Source organism: Periplaneta americana, chromosome 12 (assembly GCF_040183065.1).
Source record: "Periplaneta americana isolate PAMFEO1 chromosome 12, P.americana_PAMFEO1_priV1, whole genome shotgun sequence".
NCBI lineage: Eukaryota > Metazoa > Arthropoda > Insecta > Blattodea > Blattidae > Periplaneta > Periplaneta americana.
The window spans coordinates 45,886,238-45,898,929 of record NC_091128.1 but is presented as its reverse complement, the minus strand read 5'-3'; the positions used below and the strand labels follow the sequence as shown (position 1 = coordinate 45,898,929).

General features: G+C 35.2%; 1 protein-coding gene across 6 annotated transcripts in view; it reads left to right on the top strand.

Annotated features, from left to right (window-relative positions):
* The window catches only part of gish (casein kinase I gish), a 391,901-nt gene that overhangs the window by 224,201 nt on the left and 155,008 nt on the right, over window positions 1-12,692 (top strand). For all 6 annotated transcript variants that reach the window (XM_069841246.1, XM_069841243.1, XM_069841247.1 and 3 more), the window contains exon 2: window positions 1,145-1,185. In XM_069841246.1, the coding sequence (XP_069697347.1) occupies window positions 1,145-1,185 (41 nt within the window). The remainder of the gene's footprint in view (window positions 1-1,144; window positions 1,186-12,692) is intronic.

Genomic DNA, 12,692 nt, shown 5'->3' with positions numbered 1-12,692 from the left:
TGAAAGCTCTTTCGTCACTGGAAAACGCGAATATATTTCTGGAACGTACTATATTCACTAACTCAGTCCTGCTTACTATGACCGCATACGTGGCCTTGGTCCTGTGTGGAGAACGGTTGGAAGTTTACTAGTAGAGGGGATTGGAGTGAAGTATATTCAAAAACTCAGGTACAATAAAAATTGAAGTAAAAATAAAATGATGTCCCTGTAGTTTAAACGTTGGTCTCGCGACACACCTCACTTCAATATATTTAGTTTCTCAACCCTACACAGAAACATATATATTGAAAAATATAGACTATTTTTACTGGAATATTATAGATTTATTAATTTGTCCTACAGAATAATATCTGTAATATTGACAATTAATATTTGAGGAGATATTGGACATACACGTCAACATATATGCCTAACTTGGAGTCAGGCCACAAAGGGAAACATTGAAGGAGGAGGGTTCGGTCCGGTACTGTGGATTGAATTCGGCGTAGCACAGTGGTCAGAGCGCTTGGTACGTAGAACCAAGGACCCGAGTTCGATCCCCTGCGCCGGAGCGAATTTTTCTCCTCAAATATTAATTATTTTTACTGGGCAAGCCCTTAAAATAAGAAGAAAATTAGACTTTTCTCTTGAGTGAACTGTGTTGTACTACATGTGTAAGTTTGACAACTTACCACATTTACATCTTATATGGACAGGCGCCGCTATCACTTCTCATTTCGATTAAGGCTCACTGGACTACCCCACTGAATCAGGAACTTAATATTGTCCAGACGAGGAATACTAGGCTGCCCTTGCCCTACCTCACTTTCTACTCTTTGTCTTCTGATAAATGTTCAGTTGTTACATCCGAAACAACTATCATCACTCACACTGCTTGAATACGTACAGGGCAGTGAAAATAAAATAAGTGACTACAAAGAACGTCTGTATATAGTGATATTGGGACGCAGCGAGAATCCAGTGTGTCATGGTTATGTTCGTTGTATTTTCGGAGGAATACGCGCAAAAGTGTGTCAACATCCTAACCGCCTATATTCCTTTCCGATGATGGAACTGCTTAACTTATATTGATTAATGCTACATTAATAATAATCTATTTTTCCTTCCTTTGCGGAGTAATAATGTCCTTTTCTTTTCTTTGCAGGAAAGAACTTGTACAACAACGAGCATGTAGCCATCAAAATGGTAAGTACGATGCATGGTTGGATAAATTAAACAGAGACTGTTACAAAACAAAGTATCTTTTTCTGTGTCCGTTTATTGCAGTAAAATAGACAGAAAATGAAAATTATCTTCTGGATAGGGTGTTGATAAACATTTATATTTAGGAGAAATAGCTTTCTAGAGTTTAAAACTATTTTTGTGAAATTAAAGGAGGTCAGGCTTCCACCGTATATAGTCCATACTACAGAACGTCCATATGATAAAACCTCCATAAGGTCAAAATATCCATACGGTGAAAATGTCCATACGACAGAAAGCCCATATGATAAAACGTTCGTAAGGTGAAAATGTCCATAGTGTCAAACGTCCATAATGTTCAAGTTCAAAGGAAAATTCTGCTTGAATAGAACACAATACATTTTATTCCATAACTCGTGCAAATAAGTAGGCCCTATTATTAATCATCGGGAACCGGAGCCCCACTTTTAAGATGGTAACCAATACTTTTAAGGTAGCTATATGAGAATTTCTCGATTTTCTTTGTACCTGTTGTAGTTTCTCACAATCTGGAGAATTTGTCTTTGATTCGTCAGATACGTTTTATTCACCGGCTCTTTAATTTGTTTGCCCCTCTCTTTCTTGCAATATTTGTCTCCAAATTTCATTTCCTTCACGCTTTAGGCACTGTATAGGCCTAAATCGCCAAATGGATGGATGATGTACAGCCAACACTCTTCCTCTTGCCTTAACACGGTTCAAGATGCATTTTACTTCTATAGCTGCTTCATCGATACTATGTAATTGCTTATCTGTGCCATCCCGCAAAACCCGAATGTTATGCAGGTTGCTGTTATCATTGCAGCATTACAAATTTCCTTTCCCTGCATCGCCAATATATTTTTGTCCTATCTCTATTAAAGTCATGATGTTGGTACAGGTACCCACGAAAAGAAAGAAGTGACTTACCCTTCTGTTATGGCACTAACTGAGGATTTCGTTCTATCTAAAACATTTCATTTCTGGTTAGTACCGTACTTGAAAAATTTTACATAGGTTACTATAACTACCTTGAACAATGGATATAGTGTACATTATAGAACTATGGACATTATGACTCTGGACATCAGAGTGAAGTGGACATTATAGAACTATGGACATTTTACCTCTGGACGATTTAACATGGACATTATAATCCTGGACTTTATGTCTGGTAACCGAGGTCAGAGGTAGTGATAACATTTCACTTACATAATCGATATACTTTCTCAAAGAGATTTGGACTTAATTTTGCATGTGCTTTAAGTATAATAAAAAAAAACAAAGCAAAGCTGTCCCCCCTTACGAGACAGTAGACACCGAGTAGCAGTAGGGATGTCAGTCCTACGTGCTGGCCGCCTTTCCTTGGTACTCATTTTTCTCTTACAGACTGAGTGAAACTCAGGGCCACAGTGCGAACAGGATTAGAGCAATGAGAAAAATTGATTGTCTCATCGAGAATCGAACCCGCCACTTTCCGGTTTATAGAGTTACACCTTAAACGTATAACTACGCATTATGATAATTTGCACTGAAAAGAGGACATTCTGTTAATAGAAATTTTAACGTCTAACAATACGAATTTGAATGTCTGACAAATGACAGCGATTCATATCCATTACAATCTACAACTGATACATTTTTAGTACACATCAGTGAATAACCACACTAGTCTGTTAATTTAATTTTATTTTTATTTAGGATTTTCTACAATGCTGTAGTTGTCTTCAGTCAAACAAATTTGTAAACCATGAAATGTCATTGTTCGTTTATTTTTTTCCCTCCACTGTTCCCTGTCAAACGCATCTGCATCTTGTAATTCTTTCAGCCCTATAATTCGCCTTCTCTCACTCCTTCCATACATTTTTCAGTTAGATTTCCTTTCCTATTCCATCCTTCTGGTTCTATCGCATCATTTCCTTCGGTATTCTTCCATCTTCCATTCTCATTACATGGTCGTACCATTATTAGGGTGGCCAGATTAACATCGATACAAAAGAGGACACAAAGCTTCAAAACGGAGGACATTGTCCGAAAAAGAGGACGGAAACTATGTATTTAGATTTAAGACTAGGGCTAAATTATACTGTAAATTAGGTCAATATCTATTTTCTTACAAAATATTTACAGTACAGATTTAAAAGTATGTTAATATTACAAAATAATTATGATAAAACTTGATAATAATGATTTTACATTTGGCTACATATGAAAATGAAAGAACTATAATTATTAAAGAGGACAGAGAATATATATTTAGATTTAGCCTTAGGCCTATATTATACTTAAAATTATGTCAATATCTATTTTATTACAGCATACTTTATGATAAAACTTGATAATATAAAACGATTTTACAGTTAACTACATGAAAGCTAAGGGAACTATTATTATTATCAAAATACATAAAAAGACCGCACAAAAATAATGTGAATGTAATATTACTTTGTACGCAAATAGAGTTATGATCGTTGGTGAAGAGTATATTCTGTCGATGCTGCTGCCACCTACAGGCAAATTACTTGAAAAAGCGTTACATCAGATAATTTCAAAATATCAGGCATACAAGTTACGAAAAGGAGGACATTTCTTGATTTTTAAAAAAATCCGCCAAAATCCCGGATAAAGGTCTAAAAAGGAGGACATGACCGGACAAAAGAGGACGTCTGGCTACCCTAACCATTATAATCTTTTTTTATTTATGAGGGGCAGTCAAATGAAAACGGGTCAGATGCCAAAAAGTATAATAGAACATTTATTACCTCAAAAGTAATGTCCAAAAGTGTTTATACCTTTATTCCACTGTAGACAAGACGATCAATCCCATTCTTGAAAAAGCTTGTGGGTTGTCTATCGAACCAGTTCTTTACCAAGTAACACACGCCTTCGTCCGATGCAAAACGAAGTCCACGAATATCTTTCTTCAACTCTCCAAAAACGTGATAATTGCATGGGGAGAGATCTCTAGAGGATGGCGGGTGTTGAAGCGTTTACCAACCAAATGTCTGAATCGTATTCCTCACGGAGTTGCAGTACGTGGACAGGCATTATCGTGAAGGATAACGCCGTTCGGTAGCATTCCAGGACGTTTCAACTTAATGGCGCGTCTCAGTTTCTGTAAAATTTCTTCATAATGCTGTGCATTGATTGTGGCCCCATGCTCGAGAAGTTCAGCAAGTAGAGGACACTAGAATCGAAGAAGAATGTCGACATGACTTTACTGGAACTTATGTGTATTGCTTTGGACTTTTTCGGTGGGGGAGAATCCATGTGTTTCCGTTGTTGGCTCTGCCGTTTGCTCTCCGGTTCAAAATAGATAGAACGATTCGTCCTCAGTAACAATAGGAACAGAAATGCATACTCTTGCTCGTGGTATCGTTACAAGTGACCTATTGATTGTTTGTTTTTTTGTTCCTCCGTCAACTGATGTGGAACCCATTGCGCGCAGATTTTTCGGTAATGCAGGTGCTTCGTCGCAATGACGTGTACGGAACCGGGACTTATTCTCACCAAACGACGAAGTTCTTCCAGAGTGATGGCACGATGAGCCTGTCCTGGGCGAGCATCGTCTTGCAGTGACATGCGTCCCTCTCGGAATCTCTTGTGCCATTCCAGTACACGCGAACATGATGTGCTGTGTTCGCCGTAAACAGCAGACATGCGACCATGGATTTCTAGACCTCCTACTCTTTCAGCAATAAAAAATCGCACTACACCTCGCTGTTCCTTTTTACCTGCCATTAGTGATATTGGACGAACACACGTATCTCTAACCTCACTTCTAGCACAATAAACGAACGATTAAACGACATTTCATACAAGTTGAGGGGATGCGAAGGCATTTCTTTCCCCTTCTACTTGTCCTGAGTCCGTCAGGAATAGACCGGTAGTTGTTACCTCTTAAGGCTGGTTCACAATAAACCGGGAACGGAAACGAGAACGGAAATATTGTTGAAATAAATGTATTTAAATGTGTGCATTCACAATTAACTATTGTGAATGCTCACATTTAAATACATTTATTTTAACATTATTTCCGTTCTTTTTCTCGTTGTCGTTTCCTTTCCCGGTTTATTGTGAACCAGCCTTTATACGTGCACCCAAGTTGTACACACAAGAAAATAAAATATTAAATAAAGTACATAAGTGGATATAAAATACAGTGACACAGATGTTTGACAATTACATGTTTTAGTATATTTTAGTGTCGTTCTTACAATATTTTTGACTGATAATTAATTAAATTAAGGGATGTTAGTTTGTATTATGAAGTCGGGGGGGGGGGGGGGAGACACAGTGCAGATTGTCCCGTTGTGTATGCTTAGAGTAGCAACTAGCGGTGAAGAAAACATTTATCTTCTGCTGTCAGTAGGTTTTTAATGTGCCAGTTGATATAAACAACAATAAAATGAAATACAAACGCTTAGTATAGATTTTCGAAATATAGATTACCGGTAAACATTTTCAATAATAAGAATTTTCACTATGTTCAAAGTCAATTAGTCGAACGTTAGTAAGATAGACAGTAGCATCTTCCCCTTCACGGATGGTAAAGAGTGTGAGTAGAGGGGAAAGCCTATCAACCAAACTGAAATGGGGATTAGTGTGTAAGCAGAGGTTGTAACTGTGCTTTCGCGAGTCGCCACCAGATGTCAGTTCAGGAATCAAATTTCAGTCGTACCAACTTGCCCGCCGTGAGATATACGCATTGTGACTCGTTTTCACTTTACTGCCCGTCATATAATTTCTACCGCATCCTTTTCTACACCAAGGTTGCGGGTTCGATCCCGGGCCAGGCTGATGGCATTTAAGTGTGCTTAAATGTGACAGGCTCATGTCAGTAGATTTACTGGCATATAAAAGAACTCCTGCGGGACAAAATTTCGGCACATCCGGCGACGCTGATATAACCTCTGCAGTTGCGAGCGTCGTTAAATAAAACATAACATTTATTTCCTTTTCTACATTCATTATCTCCCTTAGTACTGTATTCCTTATCTTTTCCCTCCTTGACTTTATAGCTGCCCTCCTCCAGAAGTCAATTTCAGTGGCTCTTAATTTTCCTTCTTGTACCCTATTTATTGTCGAAGCCTCTCCGCTCCGTATAGCATTATACTCTCCACTGTTGCTTTATAAATGATTTTCTTTGGCCAATATGTTGCTCCTCCAGAGTAATGAATCTAACATCCTGACAGTCGTTTCCTTTGATATATCAACTGATCTGTTTGTAATTTTGATGATCCGTCTTGTTGCAATACCGAACCCAGATATTTAAAAATTTGTACTTTCTTTATTTTGTGTCCTTCGATTTCATTATTTGCAGTCATGTATCAGTGTTGGGCAAAATTGAATTTAATTAACAATTGAATTTAATTGTATTCTTTTAGTTACAATTAACAATTAAAATATCAATTGTTAATTGCTTGCACATAATTAAAACTGTTAATTATTAACTATAATTGCAATTAATTTTTTAATTCATAATTGATAAAAAAATACAAGATTTCAAAACTACTAGAAAACAAGAACTTTTATTCCATACATTACAGAACTGAATTCACATGTTTAATTAGATTTATCTTCTTGCAACTTTTTTGTTAGATTTGCGTTCAGTATAACACGTTGTTCAAATTTTGGTCAAAAGTTATGTGATTTAGGAAGGTTGATCATGGTAGCATAGGAAAACATTCTTTCCACTGGTCCAGAAGAAGGCAGTGGAGTGTTGTATTTCATAAAAACATTCATTTCTGGATATCTTCGCAATAATTCTTAATAATGCCTCTTGAGATTCACCTGTGACTCCATAGTGTCTGTTTTTGCGTCATTATTGAATTGATCACTGGACTTGCAGGTATATTTTCTTGGTCTTTCGAATAAAAGGCGACGATATTTTTTTTCAAAAAAGGCCTGCGATAATATGTGGAACTGACTGTTGTCCCAGGAATTTTTCTTGAGTGTAAGTAGATTTGGAATACATCTGTTCTGGACTTAAATATTCTTTCTTAGATCTTGTCTTGCTATAATGGCTGGCTTCCAGAGGAAATGATATTATGTACTTCTTACGCTTACTCTGTTAGCTTCCCAATATCTGAGTTGTGTATGTCTTGTTAGGTGGTTAGTGAACATTGCCTATTTGCAAGTTTCTTTTTGGTCAGTATTTCAAGTCTTTTTCCAATAGCAAATCATCCTCACCGTTTGTAACTGTAAAGCGCCGATTTTCGTCATGATTGTCATACGTTGTATGTTTACGATGCTGTACCGGTATGATCGTGAAGAGACCCATCAGAAATATTGTCTTGAATAATATTGGTCATTTATTCATTCAATGTTCTGCCCAAGAGCAGGTTTTTCACAGCAAACCCAGCTTTCTTCAATCTTTCCTATTTTATGCCTTCCTCTTTGTCTACTTATGATCCATATATGAGAGAGAGTCAAATGAATAATAATAGGCATAATAATAACAGTAACATTCGAGGAATATCACTTTTGTTGATGTTGTACAAAATTTTATCCAGTATTCTTTTAAGACAATTAACTTCAAAATATGGATGAAATTATTTGGGTATAGAGTGAAACACCTTCTGACAAAAGGTTTCTGGATATGTGTTGCTTGAGGGATTCATGAAATAATACTCTAGTTCGAAGACACCCAAGTTTGGGCTCAATGGGGAATATGTCATTGATTCCAGTCAACATTATTGAATTAATTGTGCAACGTGTGGAGTTAGCATATATATCAAAATCATGCCGCTTGTTAGGAGACCTAGTTATATTGGCTTTCACTTCGTCCTTTTTATTTTCATTTAAATTATTGAACAAAATTGAAACACAAGTGTATCATTTTTCAACATAGTCTCCTTGACGTTCAACACAGGTCCTTCAGACTTTCCAATGGCATGTCGTGGAGCAAAGTTAAAAAGTAAAGGTGTTAAGGTTCACTGTTTAAAAATAATTTATTCTTGCTCTTCGTTACCTTTAACTTTGGAAAACACTTTTACATAATATTCATGAATATTTTCTATTAGAACGTAGTATAATACTAATAAATAATAATAATGATAAGTAAAGGTGATAGTGCATCTCCTTGCTTTAGCCCGCAGTGAATTTGAAAAGCATCAGACACAAACTCACATATACGAACTCTGCTGTAAGTTTCATTCAAACCATCTATTATATAAAACTTCTCTCTTAACCGAGTCATATGCCTTTCTGAAATCTATGAATAACTGATGTACTGTACCCTTATACTCCAATTTTTTCTCCATTATCTGTCGAATACAAAAATCTGATTAGTAGTCGATTTATTACGCCTAAAACCAGTAACGTTCTGCATTAATAAGTTTATCAGTCTGTGAGATGACAGTTAACGAGTTTGAGTGCTTGGAATGCAAATCTGCATTAGGCTCTATGATTTATGAATGCATACGATCCTTTGGGCGGCTTCTCTAAGACACAGTATTGTACGATTGTGTTAAAATGTACTTAAATTTGTTATATTAATCTGAAGAATTTTAGATAAGGGCGCAAATAGCTAGAGTAGCTGACGCTCCCATTTTAAACTCCACTAACTGTTATATTAAAACGAGTAATAACCTGTTCTTTTATATTCTGTTTTCATGTAATTTAAAATTCGATGAGGACATGTAGGCCTAGCTACTACTACTACTATTACTACTACTACTACTACTACTACTACTATTATTATTATTATTATTATTATTATTATTATTATTATTATTATTATTGACGCAGTCTCAATAGTCCGGAGAGACGACAGGCAATCATATTCCTCCCCCCGAGGCTAATGTCATGAACTTGTCGAGTAAAACTACACATCTTAAATTCATTAAGCCCATAACTAGTTAAGGAGTAATGAAATTAACAGAACAGATCATATTGAAGACTTTGGAATAGACTATATAGGCTATACTTTAACTCTAAACTTTATTTTCGCAAGTATGTAGATTACATTTATATAATCATGCAATTAAAATGTTGGGTCTAATAGGTCAATAACTTGCTCTTTCCTAACACTTGAATTACTTGTAATGTTTCACATTAGATAGGTCATAATTTGAATATGCATTTGTAGCCTGGAATTCTATTGCATTAGTTGACTCGGCTAAAGTAGAAAGTATCCATACAGTCTACTACATACAGTCACGAAGCTTGGGATGATTTTTTGCAATTCTCGCTATAGTTGCTAGCCGCTTGGAGCGCTGTGAGTACTAGGAACAATAGACTGTGGTACAGCCATCGTGATCTAATACAGGCCGTAAGGCAGCCCATGTAACTCGCTTAACCCGATCACGAAGGGCGGCGTTTCAACCATATAAATTAGTTGGAATGCATAAACGGTAACATATGTTTCTCTAAAATGTAGTGTAATTACATTAATACAATTTAAAACAATGATTATGGGACACTTCAAACATAATTCACTTGCGAATTAAGGTGTAATATTATTTATGGTGTGAAAATTACGTTGTTCGTATGTGTAATACCTGCCTTTATTTCGATTAAATATTGCGAAATTCTTGTACATTAATTTATGCACGATTCAATAATTTTCAGTTGCACCGCACGGATATTTATATATGTTGAGATTATAGGTTATGTTTACTGTACCAGTTGCCCCTTTCTGTCTAAATTTAGTGATCTCCAATGCCTTGCCATTCATATGAAAATTATAGGTTATGTTTACTATATTTAACTTATATTCCTAAATTCGCAATTATACATTATAATTAAGCATAATGTCATGTATGATACCCCGGACATTCAATTTGTCTGTATTTTAATACTACAATTGATTACTGAATTATTGTATTTATCTACTACTTAAGAGACGAAGTAACACACAATTGTACGTACACTAATTTCATAGGAGTGGTATGGTAAATGTTTTGTCTAAAATTAAGGAAGGTAGATGTGCTAAATTGAAATCACAATATAAATTCTTTTTATTAAACCTCAAAATAGCTTCCATTGTAAACTTTAAAATATGTTGACGCGAACAGATTATGTTAACATGTAAAATCCTCTTCACATTAAAATAACACAGTTTTGTAATTATTTCTGCAACATATTATGCAAAAAGAAGTAAACGGAACTTATGGACACATTACACTAAATAAAGCTTAGCAATGATACGCAATAAAGTTACAATATAATATTTCACTGAGCTCCATACACTGAAATAGAAAACCCGAACAAACATTACGGCCTGGTCTAGATCGAAAAGGCATTGCATTGACTGTGCCGTATTTCGCATTTTTGTGAAAAACTATGTTAGCTGTGAAATGTTCGTTATCTGTTGTAATAACTGTAAATGGCTAAAATACAATAATTTGAATAATAATATGGGACAATGAGACGTTTGTAGTACTATAAATTGTAAGAAAAATGGGTTAGAATTATCCTTCTTCCAAAAGATCCAGGAATGTGAGTTTATAGAATATAATACTCTATATATTTTATGAAAATAATATATAAACCTTATGTATTTCATATTTCAATAGTGGAAGGAAGGTGTTAATTTTTTCAAAAGAACACTATGTCGAAAGTACAATACATTTTATCGTCTGCTAGGGAAAGAGTCTGTGATGAGGCGACAGTAGCGATCCTGGTGGTGAGCAACTATCTACGTTTGCATATTTAGTAAGTATTGAGCTTCGTGACTATATACTTGACTGTGGTATCCATCCCAAATTCATTTCGTTAGTCTATGCTTGTATAGATTTCTGCTCTGTGACTCCAAGAATAGTTAAGAGAAAACTTGTTATTATTTGAAATGCCACAATTTATATTCCAGACGCCAAGATTTTGATTCCCCATTTTTATCGAAGGTCCTTAACGGCGATGTGATGTATGAATCTTTCATGAACAAAGTTTTCGTGTTTCCACGACGAAAGGCGTGAGTAGTTACAAATTTTTCTACAACATAAATAATTATAAATATCTTTCCCTAGTCTCCTGATGCATTAATTGCTAATTTGTATAGCAGTACATTATTTGGTCCTTTTAATTTATAAGAATATTTGCATAATTTGCGAAATATTTACCATAAATTTTATATATTGCAATCCTTCTTGTACTTATCTGTTATTGGCTAATTGCTATTGACTAGCACATTAATAATAAAAATAATAAATACTGTTGTTATTGTTTGAAATAAGCGTGGAATAGAAGTCAGAAGCAAGATAACCTTACGATCTCCCATGTTTGAGTTACATTTTAGAAAGTTGTTAGCATGTCTTTGAAATTGCTGCAGAAAGTACAAGAAATGCAATATGATTTACATGGAATATAAGGCTTAATTTACACTTCCGATATAACGATGGCTTACAGTACAAATATTGTATGTCAATTTTCTCTAACTTTCGGTAAACCTTGAAAGAAGTGTTTCCTGTTGCATACATCTTATAGAAATAATGCAGCAAAATATAATTTTTATATTAATGTCCCATACAATACAATATAATGCTTGTGCGGAATGAAAATTTAGTGTCATACTATCAGTCTGTCACCATATTTCAATTTTGACCAGAAATAGACGTACAATATGCAAAATAAAACAGGGTTCATATGAAATACCAAGCTACAAAATATATCGCTTCAATAAAAACATGCAAATGCATGGACATCATCAGTGTAGTTATCACAAGCCTAAAAACGTACCTTATTTATTGTCGTTGTTGCTTACAATTTTTGTGATTACAAAAGTACCTACGTTAATTTAGGCAAAAATGTAGAATTTTCAAGTCATGTATATGGACTATTCCATATGAAATCGATTAGTAAAAAACCTCGCATTTTTTATACTCTAATTTTTTCCCTATTTAAACAAGGTGCTGAGGAGAGTGCATTTTCAAAAATATACTATCGAAAGTCAAACGGTTTTCGTATTATTTAGCGACAAATTTAGCGTATTTTATAAAAACAAGCCTCTTTCAGCGCTCAAAACTCGGGAACCATTTACTGCAGAACATTGAACGAGAGCTTATTTTGAAACTGACATTTGGTAGGTTATTTTAAGAAGTATTCCTTATTTTTATTGTACACAGAGAGACAGATAATCTGATTTTACTTACTTTTAGACTTTTTGCTAATTTGTAAAAATGTAAAAAAATATTGAGAAAAAACCTTGCATTATTGAGAGGAATTCTGCAATGTTTGCTTAGTGTCACGGCAATAAGTTTCGAGGGTATTAAATAAATTATTTTCACACGCCTCGACTTGAACGCGGCAGTACCGCACGCCCTGGCCAAGAGCTGAAGATAAGCGAGCGTTGGGCATCATTGTACTCCTGTGTTTATGAAAACCTGTGATAAAGCTAGCACAGTAATGACTGCTAGACGACACATCACGTGTTTATGGCTCCTGGCTTTGCTTACCTCGGCTAGCTCCCGCCTCACAGTCAGCTAGTTAGTTCACGCGCGTACTATTTATTTTCTTTATTTGATACTTTCAATACTTTCTTATCAACATAC